Here is a 22,301-nt window from a genome sequence, read left to right on the forward strand (position 1 = left end):
CCAGCTGAAGTATCTGGGTGGGATATACACACCCTCCATGATTATACCGTACACATTAGCACATATCCCCCCCCCCCCTCCTCTCCTTTCTTTTACATCGCACCATGCCCTCCAGTGGCCAGCAGATCTTGGTTGGTCACAAACACAAACTTTCTACCTAGTGCTCAGTGAGCCAGTGCTCATCTAATGGCCAGACACTCTCGTTCTACTCTTTCACGAGCGACTATGATGTGCTCTCGTATTCCTTTATCTCGCTCTCTTTGTCTCTCTATTTCTCTTTCTCTTTGCCTCTGGCGTTCATGCTCGAACAGATAGCGTCCCTCTTTTTTCTTTACTCTCAGAGTTTTGATCTTGGCTTCTGGAACTCCTTTTAGGAGATGTATTTATACGACCAACAGGCTCTCCCTTAGGATTCTCTGGCTCCCGCACATGCTCCTCATGCTCTTTCTTGGACTGCTGCAGCTCTCGATTGAACTGTTCGCACAGTTGTTCCCGGTCATGGTTGTGTCCAGACACTTTCTCCTTTGCTTTGCGGAGCTCCTTCAGCAGAGCATGCTTGTCCCCGCTCGCTCCTTTTAAACGCATCTGGTTCATTTCTTCCTTGGTCTTTTGCAGTTTCCCTTCCAGGGAACTCAATTTTGTTTCCACTTGTTCTTTTTTGACAGTTCTTTCAGCATCTCTGCTTCCATATTTGCTAGTTATGAAATGATCAGAAGTTCTATTTCTGCGCTCTTCATTCTCTTCAGCAGTGGTTTCCTCAGGTTTGGCTGGAGCTTTAGAGTCCTCTGCTTCTTCAGTGTCTTTTTCCACTTCTGCTGACTCTCCTTCAGCCTCATCTTTGGTCTCTGCAGCGTCTGAGCATTTCTCCCACTGCAACTCATCAGCCTTAGCTTCTTCAGCCATTGTCTTTTTGGAGTCTCCATTCTCCTTGTTCGCCTTGTCATCCTTCTTGGGCATGGCATCATATACCTACCCTCTTAACTCCTCCCTTTCTTTCTCATCGAGGTTGGCAGCACTGGGGAAATTGGGGTCCTTAGCAGACTTCATTTTTCTCTTCTGGCATTCCTTCCAGAGTGTTACTCAGGACATTGTTCTCGATTCGTGCAAGCTCCAGAAGCACCATCCCATAGTAGTAGACAGCATCTACACACTGGTCAGCCGTCTCCCCGTATTTCTTCCCCAGAAGACTGCTGGCTCCCTGGAAGGCATTGACGGCGGAGGGGATGTCTTTCATGACCAGGTCTTACTGCCATGAGTCTCTTGGCTTCTGCATCCACATCAGCCCCATTAACTTGTTCAGCAGAAATGTTTTCCATCTTCTCCTTGTGGATTGTCAAACATGCCAGGTAGTCTTCCACTGCCTGGGTATAGTTTTTGGACTCTATGCTAATTTCTCCCAGCTTGATCCCTGCTCAGGCTCTCTTTCATGTGCCTGGTTCAGGTTGTATGTCACAACACCTCCATCAACCCTGCACCCGAGCTCACTAACCATAAAACATTTTGGAGACTGCTTATCCGCACCTGGTACATGTGGTACACCCTTTAGTACTGCTACTTTCCTGCACATTTACCATAGTGGGTTCCCTCAGCTGTTTGTGCTCTCAACATCAATCAGCATTTCTAAATTACATACATTTTTACTGGGAGGGGGAGCTTCTTGACCGACCACAACCTGCAAAGGAAAGGGGGTGTAATCATAATCACCACATATTTCACATGACCCCACATTTTCATTATGCATTTCAGTTAAGTTCACACGTTCACTCTGCACCTTAGCTGCACCATTGTTTTCAAAGGTCATTTCACCTAAACCATTGTGTATACTGTGTATCTCCCTTACACCTTCATTTAAAGGGATAGGTACTGTACAGGTTCTGTAGGAGTTTAATAACTTACTGCAGAAGTGTCTCCACTTCCCCACAATTCCCAGAACAAGGGGAAATCACAGCCCAAAATTACATAATTCATGAGTTTGTTAGCAACATCAAGATCATAAGTCCCAGTTCCCATTGGAGTCTCAGATTCAGTGAGCTACAGGATAGTCAGTGAGCTACAGGATTGCTATCCCCGTCTATGTCCATCACATTCAGCTGTTTGTCCCGCACATAATCCCCGGCTACCAAGCTGGCATGCACCACGTTGCCCAGACTCCCAGAGTCTAAATGATACTTGACAGAGCAGTCATTTACCACCGGAGGACATAACTGTGGCTCATTCTCTCGTCCCGTTGAAGCCGCACAAACAAGTTCCACAAAGAGTGTCTGTTGCTGGGTAGCATCACACTCCTTGGGCTATGAAATAAGAGGGCAATGGGCTGCAATGTGTCCCCACTCATGGCACCTCCCTGCACTGGAGCATCTGGACCTTTCTGGGACAAGATTGCCCCTGGTACACAGAATTAGTCTTTTGTCCATGCCCAGCCTTTAGAGCCGTGCTCCCTCTTGCACTCCTTCACACACCCCCAACAGCCAAAACTCTGTTACCCACAGTAGTCACGGGTATGGCACTCCAGGGAGGTGTTGGTGCGGCCATGACATCTCCATTGTGGTCTTCCTCCTTTTCCTGCATCCTGAGAACTTTCAGCTCTTGGTTCCTGGTCACTGCTCAGTTTCTCAGCATAGCGGTTAGTAAGGGAAATGCCTTGGCCTTGGGTTAGGACGCTTCTTTGTCTGGCAGACTCATCCATGAGCCTTTCATGCTCCTGTTGCCACTTCACATGCTTTTCTAGGAACCTTTGGTCAGCCTCTCTTTGCCGTGCAATGGCCAGCACCATGGCCTGTTGCTGGACACGTAAGGCTTCTTCATGTCTCTGTTGAGCCTCTAGATTGGCCTGCATCAGCCAGCAACAGACAGTCCTGTAGCAACACAGTTTCTGCAACTTGGGCTTCTGGCCCTTTAAATTTCAGCAAGCTTTCCTTGCAACACAGCAGACGTGTTCAGATTAGCAGCAACTGCAGCTTTCACCCAGCATGTTTAAAGCACAAACTGTCACGCTGTTGCCCTTAGCAACCTGCTGTTGCCTTTTAGCATCGGCATGGCAGCATCATCCACCAAATTGTAAGGAATCGCTCTCTGAAGCAGGGTGGCAATGACAGATTTCTCCTCAGACAATGGGGTTAAAGTCCAAATGGTGCTTTATTTTGGCACTTCAGTAATATAGATGATCACCCAGTTATATCGTCACTGGGTAAAGTAAGGTTCCAGCACTCCAAAACACAAAGACAGCAAAATAAACACCTGCCCATCTGGGCTCTACCTACTACATAGGTTGCCCTATCTCACCTTTAAAGCACCATTCACACATGGGGTATCCGGCTCTGACACTCAGCCGGTCAGCTTCACCAGGCATAAGTCCCACATTAGGGGAGAGATCTGGCTTCACTCAGCCATACGGTCTAACAGCCCTCCTGGCTGTTACCACATAAGCCTCTCAGGATTGCCACTTTCTAGGGTCACTTCCTCTCTCCAGACTCATACACAGATGGTTGTTTTATCCCTCATTAATTATTACAGACCGCCTCACCTGCAATCACCTCAGGTTAATGGGAATATGTGCAGTGGAAGGGTGTGTGGACTGTGAGGTCCCACTGCCAAACCTAAAGTCCAAATAAAATCCAGCCCATATAACTTTAACAAAACAAGTCCAGCAACTACTTTTGCTGAAGCGAGTACAGCTTTTCTGGACTCCACTTATCTCACCCAGCTGAGGTATCTGGGTGGGATATACACACCCTTTATGATTATACTGTACACATTACCACTAGTGATGAGCGGCAGGGGCTATATTCGAATTCGCGATATTTCATGAATATTTTATAGAATATTTGTCATATATTCGCGAATTTCAAGAATTCAACATTTTATTGAATGAGGTAAATCGGAAATGTAAAAATCGCGTAATGCGAGTTCGTAACGCGATATACAGGCGTGGGTCACTTTGGCTACATTTTTCAAGCTGGTATAAGTTTCCTGAGACTGGAGAAAATGGTTGGCACGGCAGAACATTAGAATAGCTTTATATGCAGATAGAGTCAAGTGCTCCAATATATTTGCGATTGCGCTAATCGGCAGTGATTAGAATATTTTTTCGCACTACGTGCAACTTCACATTTTAGCAGGTCTAACTACAGATTACTGATTGGTGCACTAAGTATTGTTGTGAACTTGACATTGCTTCCTTCTTATTGGCCCACAAGCAAGAAGCAGAATATAATGAATATATAGCACTATATTCTAAATATTCTCGAATTCTCGAAGTGGCAATATTCGCGTTAAAAATTCGCTATTCGAATATTCGTGCTCAACACTAATTACCACACCTGTGAAGAGTTCATTTGTAGAATTTCTTGCCTTCATAACGTATTTGAGACCATCGGCTGTATTGTGAAGAGGTAGGATTGGTACACAGTTTTATACAGTATTTAGCCCTATTTTACTACTTTTCTAATCCACATTATGGCAAGAACCACTCAACTAAGTACCGTAAAGATAAATGACAGTCCATCATCATTAAGACATGAAGGTCAGTCAGTCCGGAAGATTTCCAAAATTTTGGCTCAAGTGCACTCATGAAAACCATCAAACACTATGATAAAACTGCCTCTCATAAAGACCATCCCAAGAAAGAAAGACCAAGAGTTACCTCTGCTGCAGAGGGTAAGTTCATTAGAGTTACCAGCATCAGAAACCACTAATTACTAGCACCTTAGTTTAGAGCCTACATAAATGTTTTAGGCTACTTTCACACTAGCGTTTTACTTTTCCGGTATTGAGATCCGTCATAGGGACTCAATACCGGAAAAAAACGCTTCAATTTTGTCCCCATTAATTGTCAATGGGGACAAAACTGAACTGAACAGAACGGAATACTCCAAAATGCATTCCGTTCCATTTAGTTGTGTTCCCATACCAGAGAGCAATCCACAACATGTTGTAGTTTGCTTTCCGTCCTGGGATGTGGAGCAAGATGGATCCGGCATGACCCCCAATGCAAGTCAATGGGGACGGATCCGTTTTCTCTGACACAATCTTCCACAATAGAAAACGGATCCATCCTCCATTGACTTTCAATGGAGTTCATGACGGATCCGTCTTGGCAATGTTAAAGATAATACAACCGGATCCATTCATAACGGATGCAAATGATTGTATTATCAGTAATGGAAGCATTTTTGCTGAACCCTACCGGATCCAGTAAAAACGATAGTGTGAAAGTAGCCTTACAGAGCTAAAATACCAGACATATCTCAACATCAACTATTCAGAGGAGACTGTGGGACTCAGGCCTTTATGAAATGCTGCAAAGGAGCATCTACTGAGGAACAAAAAACACAAGGAATGGACATTAGACCATAGGGAATTTGTACTTTGGTTTGATGAGTCAAAATCTGAGATTTATGGTTCCAATTGCCATGTTTTTGTGAGATGCAGAAAGGGTGAATTGATGGCTTCTACATATGTGGTTTCCACAGTGAAGCATAGGGAAGAGTGATGGTGTGGGGGTGCTTTGCATATGACACTCAGGGGTGGACTGGCCATAGACCCTACAGGGAAATTTTGATACTCTTAGCATTAATTAATGCTAGTAGCATCAGGTACTTATACATCTGGCCGGTGGATGCAGGTGCCTTCCTGAATTAAACAGTATCATCACCATCCAGAGGACTGTGCTACAGTTGAATACTACTGTATTTTGTAATGTACTGTGGTGTTTGGTTATGCTGGGGTAGTATTTTGTACTTGACTGAGGTATTTGGTTCTGCTGGGCAGTATTTTGTGCTACATTAAGGTATTTATTGCCCTGCCTACTTGTGTTGCCCACCTTCTGTCAATTTGGACCCACCTTAAACATATTAGCCACTTTACGGGGCTTGTGCCGGCAGAATTTAGTGATGACCTATCCTCAGGTCTGACACCCAACACCCCCCCTGATCAGCTATTTCAAGAGGAGGTGGTGCTCCGTGTGAACGCTGCTTCCTTCTCATTACACTGTGTGTCATCTCCCTTGTGATATAGTATGATTACAAGCACTCGCTCCATTCAAGTAAATGGCTCAAGTACTTGTAATTACGCTGCTCCGCCAAGAGCATGGAGCGCTGCCTGCTCTTCAAACAGCTATCCCGAGGATAGGTCCTCACTATATACTGCATGCACAACCCTTTAGGTTCCCAGTCCACCCCTGATGACATTGTTGGTGATTTATTCAAAATTCAAGGCATACATTTAGCCAGGATGGCTACCAAAGCATTCTGAAGTGAAATGGCAACCTATCTTATTTGATCTTAGTGTGACTATCCTTTGTTTTTCAACAGGAAATGAACCCAAACACATGTCCAGGCTATGTAAGGGCTGTTTGAACAAGAAGGAGAATTATGAAGTGCTGCAGCAAATGACGTGGCCTCCAGACTCACCCAACTGTAACCCAATTGAGATGGTTTGGAATGAGTTTTGACCACAGAGTGAAGGAAAAGTAGCAAACAAGTGCCTCTGTTAACTCCTTCAAAACTGTTGGAACACCATTCCAGGTGACTACCTCATGAAGCTAACTAAGAGAATGCCAAGAGTGTGCAAAGCTGTCAAAGAAAAAGGGGCTTGTGTTTGTTCATCATTTTCATGTATTCAACATGAATCTACAATGTAGATAATAAAAACAAACACGAGAGAAAACATGGAATGAAAAGGTGTGTCTAAACTTTTGACTAGTGCTGTAAATCAATGTGCAAATCTGTGGAGCAAATATTCAGCATATATCTTAAGTCTTACCGTTATAGAGCGGGTAGAGTTCAGTGGAGGATTCCCTCCATCTATCGCTGTAATTGTCACTTCGTACTGACCCTTTAATTTCCTATCCAAATTACTTGCAACTCTGTAAGTTAAAAAGGACATAATGAACTCCAAAAAAATAAACTGCATGTAAACCAACTGTTCACCTGAGCATTTGCATGAATACAACAGACCTGAGAGAGCCTGTGTATATGCCATCTTCAGAACTGGTGGTAATGCTGAAGATGTTTCCAAGTTGCTGAGAGTCACCACTTGAGGAAATAAATTCCACTTTGTAAATTGAGAAGCTTAATACAGCATTTTCACCACTGTCTTTATCTTGAGCCTTGATAGAAAAAAAAACAAAAAAAACATTGTATATGTAACACATTTTAAATACATTAAAAGAATTATAAAAACGTGACAGATGTATTATAGCCAATTGCTACATATTTTGGGTTCAAATTTGTACATTGAAAATCTTCTCCAAAAATATCTTCTGGGGTTTTAAAAGACACTAGTCAAAAGCTGAACATGTAAGAAAATGTAAATTTGCAGCAGCAAATTTTGAATTAAATGGGGAAAAACATTACCACAATATAAACTGCAAGCCCTACTTTTTGTGAAATAAGCAGTTTTTGTAACAGTTTTAAGAACCATACCTACACTGTTAAACTTACCAGGTGGAGTCTCCTAATCCTCCAGGCCCTGTTCAGTTGCTTCCATATCAGGACAGGGAGGAAGACGCAGTCAGTTTGTGTACCACCAGCATTTGGCATAATAATAGCATGAATGCCATCAAAACTTTATTTGTAATTCTTTACATTTTGTGTTGTCTCACTATACCTCCAGGTTTAATGACAAACGGTACATGCAGTGTACAAGTATGATGAGGGGTATGCCGATGGTCTGAATGTTTGCCAATACGTTTTTTAGCCTCTTGAGAAGAACAATTTTTTATAAGACATGCAACCGACTTGTTTGGTTGTCTAGACAACAATAAATTTTGGATTTTCGGACATACATTAATGTCAGTCAATTAAATATGCAGTTCAATGCTAGCTTTGGGAGGAACTCTATTGAATTATTGGACATTCACATTGAAATCAATGAAATTGGCATGACTATGAGTGCATTTCGTCAACCTATTGCCGCCAATGCTTTGCTACATTTACAGAGACCTCCTTTTGTGTCTTTTAGCAGATTTAAAAATCTTATGAGAAGAACAAATCAGACAGAGATTTTAGGAAATGCACAGAAACTGGATATGGATGCAGACATGATAGGTAATTAAAAACGTGGACAGTGATCCATCTATAAAAATATGCAGATGGTCCAAGTTGTACAAATTAGTGCAGTGAGACATTTATTCATACTATTCTACACTCCCTTTTTAAACAAATCTGGGAATGTTTCTACCCCATTACTAAAGGTAATGGTGCCCAGACATTAATCCCACATGAGAAGAGGGACTGTTCAGTATTAAGGCTTGCTAAATTTCAGTAGTATTTTGGCACCAACAAATGGTCCCATGATAGACCCACTATGTAACTGCAAACTGAGGCTGTCTGGATAATTAAAACTGAAGTTCTCAGACAATTAGGAATAAATGATAGAATTTTTTTTTTTTTTTATGTATTATGTACTTTTATGTACTATTATGTGCTTTGTATGTGTTTTGTTGACATTTTAACTTTTGTAGAAGTCTGTGCTGTAATTAACACATTATATGCTGTGTGATATTCAGTCGAATTTAAACACATATGAAATGGCTGTAGGTCATTAGACTTGTGTTTACCTTCTGTGTTACAACAGCAACTGAGCACTAAAGAATAAAGTCTAACCCTAAAGAGTTCCAATGTGTGTTGCAGGCATTTTCTTCACTCTGGATTGTCTACATGAACTGTCACACAGCACCACTGCTAGTGAAGTGATACTAATCGTACCAGTAAGTAGATATCCATTGCTAGCTGGCATTCCAGAGCAGTGCTGAACTGATCGTACTGTTTTAATATCCTTCATTCTGTGTATTTTTGAAAATCTAATACCGAATGAAACATCAAATATAAAAAAGATATGCTAATTACCTTCACAGAAGCAACTTCAGTAGTAATAACAGCTGTTTCAGGTATAACCACTGTAGAGATATAAAAGTGATAGTATGCTTTATAGTAACATAGTTTGTAAGGTTGAGTCTAGTTCAACCAAATCTACCTGCAATTTTGAACAAGGAGTGGAAGAAACCTCCATGAGGCCAGGTTCCCAAACTAGAAAGGCTTCTAGGCCGCTTTTAAAGGGAACCTGTCACCTGGAAAAGACAATTTACACTAATCACAGTACTTTAAAGTATCTCTCATAGTGTGCCCAAAGATGTATTCATATCTTCTTTCTGCGTTGTGCTGTCTCATAAAATCGACTTATAAAACTGTGTATGGCACCTTTTTGAAGTCGTGCTGAAGTCACGGGGGCAGCGTCGTGCGTGTCCTGCCACAGCATGATCCCGGCTACAGCTCCCTTCCTCCCTGGCATCTTCTTGTTCACTGCGCCTGCGCCGTTCCTGTACAGCGCGCTCGCGCCCATCCCTTCTCCCCTGCGGCGTGAGCGCGATCACTGTCTGCTTGCACTGCAGTGCAGGTGCAGTGAACATGCAGATGCCAGGATGGGAGCCGTAGCCGGGATCGCGCTGCGGCAGGATGCGCATGGCGCATGCGCGAGAAGAGCGCGGTCACGGCTACAGGGAAAAATGTCCATCAATATGCGGAGGAGCGGCATAGGGGCGGGCTTATCCGACGGTTGAGTCAAGGAGGCCGCTGCCCCCGTGACTTCAGCACGACTTCAAAAAGGTGGCAAACACAGTTTTATAAGTCAATTTTATGAGACAGCACAACGCAGAAAGAAGATATGAATACATATTTGGGCACACTATGAGAGATACTTTAAGGTACTGTGATTAGTGTAAATTGTCTTTTCCAGGTGACAGGTTCCCTTTAAACTCCAATGAATTCACCATGACAATTTCTCCTAGCAGAGAGTTCTGTAGTCTTACTTCTACTCCAGGTCTACAATCTTTCCATGTTTGTGTAGGCATTGAAGATGCTCCCATGTTATAGCTACGGCCCAGGGTATGAATAGATCATGGAAGAGATCTCTTCATTAACTTTTGATTTATTTATACAAATTTATTAGTTCTGATAATAGGGCAACTGTTTCTGATGTTAAATAAAGATAGCATCTTGCAAGAGGAAGAAAAAAAAACTATTAGAAGCCAATTCTGATTAAAAGTATTCATCATAGTTTAGAATATATTTTTGTCCCTGCAAAATGTTTCACTATTTCTAAGAAATGGAAGTTGGCAACCCTGTTAATTAACAGAAATCACTAAGTGGAGCAAAGGGATAAGGGCATGGTGGAAGTGATCAGTCCCATGCACATACCCATTAATATTAGGGCACATAGCTGAATAGTGTGGATTGAGACTATCAGTTCCATGTCAGACTGTAAGGACATGTTTTGACCATAATGTCTCACCTGTACTGGCACCAGGTTTGACTATAATATTGTAATGAGACCTTAGAGCAGTCATCAGCATTGGTCTGTGTGTGGACACCATAGAAAATCAGATGAGATAATAAAATACAGTATTACCATTCATTCTTTAGAGGGATTTGTAAGGAATATTTCCATTGTCATGAGCTTTCCAGAACCTAGCATCCATCACTTTATTCTGTGCCTCAAATAAGGTCTCTATTCTATCTAATGCCATACTTATGGTCTTTTAACCTTTCAGTAGAAGAATGAACTCCACAGCCTACACTCTTAACACTTCCTTCCATTCTGCTATAACTGGCTTCTGACTTGTAAGGGATAAGAATATTACATACCGAATGCACTCTCGATGTCTAAGAATTCAGGAGCATGATCATTCACATCTTGTATCACCACTCTCTGGCTCACTAGACAGGAAAAAAAGAGCGTTTGTATTGTAAAGTAAATTGTTCCTATATCCTAGTGTTGAGCGAATCGAAGTTAATGAAGTGGACTTTGATCCGAATTTCAGGAAATATTTTATTCATCATAAAGACAAATTTCGTGGTAACGAATCAATTTTTCCTGAAATGGTGGTAAAGTAAAAATACATACTCACCTCATCCATCTGATCGCAGAGAGGCAGTCACGGCCATCTTGATTGACAAAAACGTGCCAAATCTCAAGAGCGCTGACGTCATCATGCACAAGATTTGGCGCATTTTCTTCAATCATGGCCAAGACGGCCTCTCTGCAATCAAATGGATGAGGTATGTACTTTTTTTTAACCCCTGATTAACCTCTGAAAGGCATCAATGTGACTCTCAGATACCATGATCAGCGTTGAACACGGCATCTGAGGGGTTCAATGACAGGGGGTGGCATGATCGACGTTCCCCATCATTGCGCTCGCTACATACAATGGAATGCGATTCGTGACGAAGTACTTCATAACAAATCAAATTTCTTAAGTTCGGTGAAGCAGCTGAATCAAATTTTTGAAAACGTCGCTCATCACAGCACACATCAAAATTCATTCTTAAAACTAGATTTCCATTAAAAAAGGTAGGTATAGATTAAAAGTCACATGTAAGGCCATAGATCCCTATGATTCTATGAGTTCTGGTCATTAAACCCGCAATTGGTCTGGGGCATCCAGAGTCCGACCTAAAGAAAGTATTCAGTATTATAATTCTACTCATTTAAAAATGGAATTTTGCCTTGGAGAATGTTAGGTGGAGCCACTTCACAACTTTATAACGTACATTGTGAGCAACTCCAATCTAATCTATTTTCCATATATTTAATATAATTCTATTATGCTCCTTTCAATGATTTGGATAATAGATGAGGGTTGCAGCAGGGACATCCCTACAGAAGTATTACCACAATGTTAGCAAATTAACAATGACATCTACAGGGTATAACAATGGGAAGTGGGCATACCGTTCTGGCTGTATCTGTTCCCAAGAAATGTTAGCTTGTCCTCCACACGTAAAAGCATCACCATAAGGTCACACTCTTCATAATCAACATCTTCAGTATGGTTCACAAACAGCTCTCCGTTGGGTGCAAGCCAGAGCCAGTCATAGCATATGCTGCCCACATCCTTTCCATTTTTGAAACAGCTCATAGCAAGTTCCTGGAATTCCAGGTTATGGTTGGTATCAGGATCTTTTGCATTCAAAGTTGCAATCTTTTTTGTCCCATCAGTTGTGTTCTCAAAAATGTAAAGATCTACCAGAGAAGGGGGGACTATGTATGGTGGTTCATCATTGAGATCAAGCACTTGTACAATGACAGTAGCATCTGCAATATTACTGTCTCCTTCAATCCCATTGTCCTCAGCTTCTATTATCAAGGTGTACATTTGCTGTTGTTCATAATCCAGCTCCAAATAAGGATCACTTAAAGTTATGACCCCAAGGTATTGGCCCAATGCTTGTCTTTGTCCTCGTATGATAAAGTTCCCAGATCCGCCTTGGGAAATGCTGAAACTGATACGATTATTTAAATCAGTCTGATCGTGATCACTGGCGTTTACACTTCCAACATAAGCCCCTGGAAGATGACATGATTATGATACATTAATGAGCCAACTTTATGACTTAAAATAGTTTTTAAAAGTATTCTATTAATATAAGAATATTAGGGAATTTTGTATGTATGCAGTCCTTTTACATATACTACAACTATGCCATTGGCACTTTGTGTACTGTCATATGGTGCTCCATGCAGCATCATATTACTGACTTATTTCTTTAATACAGCATCAGAGGGTGCATACCACACAAATGTAAATCCCCATAGAAGTCTATGTACTGTATGTCCTATTATGGCTCCATACAACCCCATGCATAATATGTCCATGTTGATGAGGCTTACTAATGTAATGGTCAACAAATTACAGCAATTAATTCTAGAAAATTCTTTGTATGTCATTAAATTTTACATTTTCATTTCATTTCACATTCACATAACTATTACATTTCTTGTAGCATGTATTAATATCAATTTTATAGTTACAGAAATTGCTATCAGACATGGTAACATATTTATATATACATTGCAATGCACTAATGTACCTGGTGTGCTCTCATTTACAGAAAAGGTGTACTCCGTTTGAGTGAAAATTGGCCCGTTATCATTTAAATCCTGAAAGATAATGAAATGATTACCAAATAAAGCAATGTATAATCCACAGCAGATCAGGCGTACACTTTTAAAAGTTTATAGACTGTTGCCAGGCTAAAGAAATGTGATATAAAAAATCTAATCTATAGTGCAAGTCACTATAGTCACACATTACAATTAGTGTTGAGCAAATGTCAGGATAAATTCGATTTGCCACTAAGCCAAATTTCCTCATGCTTTGTGGTAGCGAATCGATTTTACTGGAAATAGAGTAAAAAAAATAAAAATACATCATACTTACCTCATCCATTTGCTCACGACTGACCGACCTCCGCCATCTTGCTTGAAGACCTCGCATGAAATCCTGTCCACGGTGATGCATGACATTACCACGCTGGCCGACGTGATGATGTAATCACGGGCCACGCGAGATTTAGCTCGAGATCTTCAATCAAGATGGCTGCGGCCGGCCTGTCGTGAGCAAATGGATGAGGTAAGAATGTTGTTGTTTTTTTAACACTCGGCCGTGGCATCTGAGGGGTACAATGACGGGGAGCAGCGCAATTGGCACTCCCTGTCATTGCACCCTCTACTTACAAAGAAAAGTAATTCACCACAAAGTGAATTTTTTTCTAAAATTAGACGAAGTAGCCGAATCGAATTTTAGTATACATTGCTCATCTCTAAATACAATACAATGCTGAAAGAAAGGAACAAAAGTATTTGGCATATTGTAAGAAATACATTACTTTTGTTTTAAAGGGAATCTGGCACCAGTGAAGATGTCCTATCTGAAGGCAGCATAAACTGGTGCCAGATCACCTTAGCAATACTCTAAGTCACTTACTTGAATTAACCCAGCCATTTTGCTAAAATCTACGGTAAAGTGAATAGCTCTAGCCTAGCCAAGCTTTAAAGCTGTAGAATTCACAGCATGCATCATTGTAAAAGGGTTAAAGTCTGCTAGAAACTGCTAGAGAGCTAACCTTATGCTAAAGACTGACAATGCCAGAGAACAACTTTGCCAAAGACTACTCCTGACAGAAGGAGAACCGACATTTTAGAAGGTAGGGAACCATTTCAGACTTTACTGCTTATGGAAAGGGTATATTGCTTATGTGCCCACCACAGTTTGAGACGGACTGGTCATCCGGATCTAGATCAGTACCACATAGTATTGCAGAAAGTGTTAATGAAAACGGAATTGCATGCCTGCGGTTATTTGGGAAGATTGCAAGGGCAGCGTCCGTGCGGCGGCCAGGAAGGATCGAGACCCATTCATCTTGAATGGATCCGTGATCCGTCCGCAACGCAAAAAATAATATAACAGGTTCTATTTTTTTTACGGTGCGGAGGCATGGACAGAAACACCACAGAAGCACTCCGTAGTGCTTCTGTGGGGTTCCGATCTGTGCTTCCGTTCCGCATCTCTGTGATTGCGGACCCATTCAAGTTAATGGGTCGGCATCCTTGATGCGGAGTGCACACGGGACGGTGCCCATGTATTGCGGACCTGCACAAGGTTTGTGTGCAAGAGGCCTTAGGGAGGACAACTACCATCATTTCTACTGCCTATACACAGCTAATAGGAAAAGCCTACTGTATGATATACCTCAGAACTGTGCTTTTGCTGCTATATGTACTGCAACTCCCATCATCTATTCAGTAAAGAGAGAGACTTTATTGCAAGTAAATGGGCCTGGTCATTGTCTGCATTATCCATCTGCTGGCGGCTGCCCCTGCCCTCCCACATTACTCCTATTGCAGTCAGTGTCAGGGGACTAGGGAGAGCCAGGAGCTCATGAATTTAAGGACTCACCAACAGTGACCAGGAAACCCCCACTCTCTCAGTATACAGCCTGTGAGACGTACAGTGCACAAAATATATTAACCCTTGCAGTGGGACACTGCACATTTACTTGCTTCAACCAAGCAGGCAATTATCAGGAAGGGACTGTTCCTTCCTGATAATTGCCTGCTTGTCAGTGCAGGAAAAAGCTCCATTTACATGCAGCAATCACATTCACTGTATGGGGACAAGCAATGGCTTCTGCAACTGCTCGGTCTCATACTGATTCATTGTTTCTAAGAATGAAATCACTGTTCACACGGCAGGATCTGCTGCTAAAGAATAATGATATACGTGTCTGCATAAACGATCATTTTGCTTGTTCATCAGATGATCTGCTGCAATTTAACATTGGTCCATTATCAGGAACGATCATTTGTACTAACATTTGTTTCCAGGAATCAGCCCAACAATTGCCTCGTGTAAACCTGCCAATAAACCTGGTGGCAAATACCCTTTAAAAACATGAAAGTACAATAACTGACCTACAGGGTCACCCAAGAACTTCATTTACACCTCATCTCACACATATCATCAGTTTGTTTTTAGGTCCAAAACTGTGTGCTGACCTGTTCTTTAAATGGGTATTCCCATCACAGACAATGGGGGCATATTGCTAGGACCTCTAAGCCCTCTCCCCATACAAGAGAATGGGAGAGCACCGCGCTTGTGCACCACTGCTCCCATTAATTTTTATGGGGCTTGGCTATTTTCGGCATCCCCATAGAAATGAATGGAGGGTGGCTGCGCATGTGCAGTGTGCCCTCCGCCACTTTCCTTGCTCCGTTCCCAGTATAGGTGCGGGTCCCAGAGTTGGGACCCGCACCTCTCAGACAATAGGGGCTTATCCTAGCGATATGCCACAATTGTCTGTGATGGGAAAACCCAGTTTGTTCTAAAACATAGCTACAGAGGTGATTTGGAGCTTTTTACCATAGAAACAGAGCTTCAACCACTGTAAACATATATTCAGAAATTAATCAGCACATTTTGGAATTTTGGAGAATTCTCCACATTTTTGAAAATTTGAAATTTAGATTTAAAAAAATTGTATTTGAGAGCTTAGATACTGCAGTGTGTCAATCACAGTGGCCTCCATGCAGGTGATCACATGCGCACAACTGGAACCCCAACAGACTGCTAATATAAGGGTCCAACTGAGGTCACACTGAATGCCCTCACTCTGCTTTTCACTAGTGTTGATCGAGCACCAAAGTGATTGAGTGCTCGGGTCGAACACCTCAGGATGCTCAGGTGCTCGGTAGAAGTCAGTGGAATTTAATGGCAGAACCCGAGCATTAAACCAGGCACCCCCTGCTTTGAAGAGGGGAGGGTGTCTGGTTGATGGGAAAAGGTCAGAAATTGATGGAAACACCACTGAAATGGTTCGGGAACAGCATGGGAAGGATGTCTGGATGCATCTTGGACTCCCAGGTCGCTGCTGGGAACGATGTTGTCCGAGTAGTACGCCACTTTTGCAGACTGACACTAATAAGCACAAAACCGAATATAACATCAATTTTAGAGGAAAAGTTGTTAGGAAACATTATTTTCTATATATGTTCTGTACTGTGTACAGTTCTGGGCTCCTGTAAACAAGGCAGACATAGCAGAGCTGGAGAGGGTCCAGAGGAGGGCAACTAAAGTAATAACTGGAATGGGGCAACTACAGTATCCTGAAAGATTATCAAAATTAGGGTTATTCACGTTAGAAAAAAGACGACTGAGGGGAGATCTAATTACTATGTATAAATATATCAGGGGGCAGTACAGAGATCTATCCCATCATCTATTTATCCCCAGGACTGTGACTGTGACGAGGGGACATCCTCTGCGTTTGGAGGAAAGAAGGTTTGTACACAAACATAGAAAAGGGTTCTTTACGGTAAGAGCAGTGAGACTATGGAACTCTCTGCCTGAGGAGGTGGTGATGGTGAGTACAATAAAGGAATTCAAGAGGGGCCTGGATGTATTTCTGGAGTGTAATAATATTACAGGCTATAGCTACTAGAGAGGGGTCGTTGATCCAGGGAGTTATTCTGATTGCCTGATTGGAGTCGGGAAGGAATTTTTTATTCCCCTAAAGTGAGGAAAATTGGCTTCTACCTCACAGGGTTTTTTTGCCTTCCTCTGGATCAACTTGTAGGATGACAGGCCGAACTGGATGGACAAATGTCTTTTTTCGGCCTTATGTACTATGTTACTATGTTACTATGTTACTATATAAAGTGCAAGTGCTGCCAAAAATTACAAGGAAGAGGCACTCCGATACAACCTGTATATCACATAATGGAGGGCCTCATTCACATTGTGGTACAATTGTTCAGGTAGTGGAACTCCTACACTCATAAAGCCAATGCACTAAGTGAAAGGGCTTCCAAAAATTACAACCAGCACTCCAATACACCTTTTATTACACATATAATAGGGCATCATACAACCTTGAAAAATTATGATTGATGGCCTGCTGGTGACCCTCAAAAACATTAGGAGCAAGGGTCTGCTGGTGACCCTCTAAAACTTTAGGGGCGAGGGCCTGCTGCTGAGCTGACCATCTAAAACATTAGGGGTGAGGGTCCGCTTCAGAGCTGACTCTCTAAAACAGGCGAGTGCCTGATGCTGATCTGAGCATCGAAAAAATTATGGGCGAGTCCCAGCTGCTGAGATGACCATTGAAAAATTATGGGCAAGGCCCTGCTGGTGAGCTGACCCTGTAAAACATTATGGTTGAGGGCCTGTTGTTGAGCTGACCCTCTAAAACATTACATGAGAGGGCCTGCAGGTGATCTGACCCTCTAAAACAGGGATCAGCAACCTGCGGCTCTCCAGATGTTGTGAAACTACAATTCCCAAAATGCCTACTTGCTGTTTTCTTCTCAGAACTCCCATAGAAATAAATGGAGCATGCTGGGAATTGTAGTTTCACAACAGCTGGAGAGCCGCAGGTTGCTGATCCCTGCTCTAAAAGAATGTAGGTGAGGGCCTGCCTGACCATCCAAACATTATATGCGAGGGCTTGCAGGTGAGCTGACCCTATAAAAGATTGTAGGTGAGGGCCTGCAGGTGAGCTGACCCTCTAAAAGATTGTAGTTAAGGGCCTGCTGGTGAGCTTACCCTCTAAAACATTATATGCGAGGGCCTGCTGGTGAGCTGACCCTCTAAAAGATTGTAGTTAAGGGCCTGCTGGTGAGCTTACCCTCTAAAACATTATATGCGAGGGTCTGCTGGGGAGCTGACCCTCTAAAAGATTGTAGGTGAGGGCCTACTGGTGAGCTGACCATCTAAAACATTATATGCGAGGGCCTGCTGGTGAGCTGACCCTCTAAAACATTATATACAAGGGCCTGCAGGTAAGCTGACCCTATAAAAGATTGTAGGTGAGGGCCTGCCAGTGAGCTGACCCTCTAAAACATATGCGAGGGCCTGTAGGTGAGCTGACCCTCTACAACATTAGGAGCGAAGGCAGACTAATAAGCATGTTGATATGATGGAAAAGGATGAGGATGAGAAAAGGAAGATTTAACCATATACCCTTTTTTTGTGGTGGAAATACATTATAAAAAACACATTTAAAGTGCCTTTCATGTTCAGCCGCTTTCCTCTGGTGGAGTAGAGAAGTTAGGGGCAATCCAGGCCTTGTTCATTTTTATAAGATTCAACCTGTCAGCATTTTCAATTGACAGGCGGATGCGCTTATCAGTTATTATGCCCCCAGCAGCACTAAATAACCGCTCTGACAAAACGCCGGCGGCAGGGCAGCCCAGCACCTCCAAGGCGTAGAGCGCCAGTTCATGCCACGTGTCCAGCTTGGACACCCACTAGTTGTAAGGCACAGAAGGATCATTGAGGACGCTGACACGGTCTGCTACGTACTCCTTCACCATCTTCCAAAACTTTTCTCTCCTTGTGACATTAGGCCACGCATCAGGGTGAGGGTGCTGGCGGGGTGTCATGAAACTGTCCCAGGCCTTGGAGCGTGTTGTCTTGCCTCAGGTGGAAATTTTTGGAGCAATTTTTCCAGGACCTTCTGGTATTGCTCGTCCTTTCCAACACAGGAATGAGAGATGAGAATTTGTAGCGGGGGTCGAGAATGGTGAACAACCAGTAATCGGTCCAAAATGCGTAAAACGTGTGGGTCATGGGAAAGGCAGCCTAACAAAGTCAGCCATGTGTGCCAGAGTCTCAACAGGCAAGACTTCGCTGTCGTCATCAGGAGGATGACTCTCAATCTCCTCAACCTCTTCCTCCTCTTCTGTCCATCCACGCTGGACAGATGGAATTAAACTTCCATGGGTACTACCCTCTGTAGCAGAGGCAACCGTCTCCTGGGGTAAGGACATTTGTACGCTGCGCTGGGACACGGAAGTGGATGTGGTCACTGATATTGCTTGCAAAGGTCCAGGTGCAGGGCGGTAGGCATCCGGGCCTGCGCCTTCGACAGGGGATTGGCCAGCACGTAACACAGGGTAAGAGGAGGCAGTGGTGTGACCCGCAGACACAGATTGTGGACCCAGGCGTTCGGCCCACCTATTACGGTGCTTTTATGCCATGTGGCGGATCATGCTGGTGGTGGTGAGGTTGCTAGTGTTCACGCTGTTGCTAGTGTTCTTTTGTTGTCCGCACTTTCCTCAAAAAAGTGCCAGACTGCGAAACACCTACCCCTTGGCAAGGGAGATTTCTGCAAGGGTGTGCTCCGGGGAAGAGTTGCGGGCCTGTTTGGTGTGGCCTGCCTTATCCCTTTTGCCACCCCACTGCCTATTTCAGCCTGTTGCGGTTCTGCGGATCCCTCCTCCTCTGTACTGCTGTCCTCGCTCAGCTTGCCACCTTCCCAGGTTGGGTCAGTGACTTCTTCGTCCACTATCTCCTCTTCCACTTCCTCACTCTGCTCATCCTCCTGACTTGTTGACCTAACAACAACCTCAGTTATTGACAACTGTGTCTCATCTCATCATCAACCTCTTGAGACTCTAATTGCCGTTGACTTATTGGCAACTGTGTCTCATCATCATCATTCACCTCGTAAAATACTAATTGCCGTTCCCCACTGTCCTCTTCTTGTGACTGTGGATGCTAAAGAGTTTGGGAATCAGGGCACAAGATCTCATGTCCCTCTTCAAGCGGGCTTGTCGAGAGGCTCAAATGAAGGAAAAGAGCTCCTCGGAATATCCGAGTGTGGGATCACTTGTTTGGCAAGACTCTCCATGGTGGGAGGAAGGAGGATCAGGGTGAGGATTATGTTGACCAGACTCTTGGCTACTGAGACTGGACTTGTGGAAGACAGGGTGGTGCTTAACCGACTGGAAGCATTATCTGCTGCAATCCAACCGACCACCTAGCCGCACTGGTCTGACTTCAAGAGAGTTGTCCTGCGCCGCCCTGCAAACTGGGACATGAAGCTATGTATCGTGGATGATTGTTTTTCTGGTGCTCTGGCAGCAGGCACAGTTTTAAAGCAGCCAGGGCCATGGCCTCTGCGTGCACCATCAGCATCACGGCCACTTCCCTGTCCCTTACTGCTCGCCTTCTTCATATTAAAGGTTATATATGCTTGAAAGTATGTCACACGTACAGTAGCGTAGGATTTGTAAGTGTATTTGGGATGCGCACACATTACACAGGAGAAATACCGCAGATAATGTCGCTGATGTCAGCAGCGGCTAATATAAAATTACAGGGAATGTCATAGGTATTTTGGATGTGGAAATGTTGCACAGGAGATGTACCCCAGCTAATGTCATTGTCCGCAGTGGACACCGTCTACGGAAAAAGTACACTGGATGTCACAGATATCTTTGGGATGTGCACACGTTACACAGGATATGTAGCGCAGATAATGTCACTGTCTGCAGCAGCCTAACTATAGCACGCTATTTAGCGCAGGATGCGCTAAAAATCAATATAGCTGCCACACACAATAGTCCTTAAAGGGACTTTTGGGTCTGTAAAGTTTTAGCAATTTAGCACAGGTTGCACTAAAAATATATATTGCTGCCTCACACACAACAATTGTCCTTAAAAGGACTTTTGGGTCTTTGACAAGTTTTACTACAGAAAAAAAACAAATTTCACTCCCTACTATATCTTTCCCTTCCTCAGCACAGCTCTCCCTGACTAACACTGAGCCGAACACGTATCATCGGGTGCTATATAGCACCCGATGACGTGTTACGGCCAGCAAATCACTGTAATGCCAGTAACCGACATGGCTACGGTATTATAGTGAAGGGCAGTACTTATCTGCATGTTTATTGGCTGCCTAGCAGCCAACAAACGTACGGGGAGGAGACTCGAGCATGTGGTATTCGGCTGAATTCAGCCATGTGCCGAGCTCAAGCCGAACTGGTGTTCGGCCTTAGCATGCTTGATCAACACTACTTTTCACTTATCTCCTATAGAGTTGTATAGAATGGCAAGCAGACTCGACAACCACTCCATAGAAATGCCTTGACAACCTCTACTAACAAAGACTAGCTCTTGCATTAGAATATGTGTATTGCATATATTGCCAATAACTTGAATGGCCAGAATTTAATACCACTGTACATTTCACCGGCAGTAGCGTCTCATCTGTTATTAACTGGACTGACTTGATTTTGTCTTTAAAAAAATAAAAAATTGCCTCAATTCAAAATGCTTGCGTACCCCACCTTAGGCCTCTTGCACACGACCGTATGGTTTTGCGGTCCGTTTTAAACAGATCCGTTTTTCAGTTTTTTTGTTTCAGCAGTGTTTCCATTTCTGTTCCGCTTCATTCCGTTTTGCCATTTCGTTTTTAAAGTTTGGTTTCAGTTTGTGATAGTTTTTTTGCAGATCGGAAACGGAAGCATACAATAGTGTTTAAACAGTAAGTATATGAAAAAATTGGGCTGGGCATAACATTTTTAATAGATGATTCCACAAAAACGAAACGGATATGGAAGACATACGGATGCATTCCGTATGCATTCATGTTTTTTTTTTGCGGAACCATTGATTTGAATGGAGCCACGGATTGTTATTTGCGGGCAATAATAGGACAAGTTCTATCTTTCAGCAGAACGGAAATACGGAAACAAAATGCATACGGAGTACTTTTTTTTTTTTTTTGCGGAACCATTTAAATGAATGGTTCTGCATACGGACCGCAAACGGAATCCGCAAAAACCTTGAGGCCTTATTATTATATGTGCAGATAAAATGCATAGGTATCTGTAGGGGCCTATCTAAGCCTTAACATCATCACAGGACAGCCCTTACGGCCTTTAACCAGTTTACGATGAGGCCATTTACTCCCCTTTCTAACCAGGTGCATTTTCAGTCTTTTTTTGTACATGCATCTTTGAAAGCCATATTTTTTCCATTTGGTTATGTAAATAATTTTTGGAACTTTTTTCTTTGACACATGGGGCTTTTTAAGTCATATGTATTTATTTTTTTGTTTTTATTTGTTATAACTAGGAAAAATGTTTTTTTTTTTTTACAGCAACTAAAATTTTTTTTTTAATCATGTTCCCTTTCCAATATGGTTATTTTGATATATGGGATGTAAGGA

The 22,301-nt window shown here is 42.9% G+C and overlaps 1 protein-coding gene across 2 annotated transcripts in view; it reads right to left on the reverse strand.

Annotated features, from left to right (window-relative positions):
• The window catches only part of CDHR2 (cadherin related family member 2), a 235,202-nt gene that overhangs the window by 61,202 nt on the left and 151,699 nt on the right, over nucleotides 1-22,301 (reverse strand). For both annotated transcript variants that reach the window (XM_040406756.1, XM_040406746.1), the window contains exons 18-23: nucleotides 12,873-12,942; nucleotides 11,734-12,348; nucleotides 10,644-10,715; nucleotides 8,850-8,899; nucleotides 6,957-7,108; nucleotides 6,763-6,865 (exon numbers count right to left, since the gene is read on the reverse strand). In XM_040406756.1, the coding sequence (XP_040262690.1) occupies nucleotides 6,763-6,865; nucleotides 6,957-7,108; nucleotides 8,850-8,899; nucleotides 10,644-10,715; nucleotides 11,734-12,348; nucleotides 12,873-12,942 (1,062 nt within the window). The remainder of the gene's footprint in view (nucleotides 1-6,762; nucleotides 6,866-6,956; nucleotides 7,109-8,849; nucleotides 8,900-10,643; nucleotides 10,716-11,733; nucleotides 12,349-12,872; nucleotides 12,943-22,301) is intronic.

The sequence above is a fragment of the Bufo bufo genome, chromosome 1, assembly GCF_905171765.1.
Source record: "Bufo bufo chromosome 1, aBufBuf1.1, whole genome shotgun sequence".
NCBI lineage: Eukaryota > Metazoa > Chordata > Amphibia > Anura > Bufonidae > Bufo > Bufo bufo.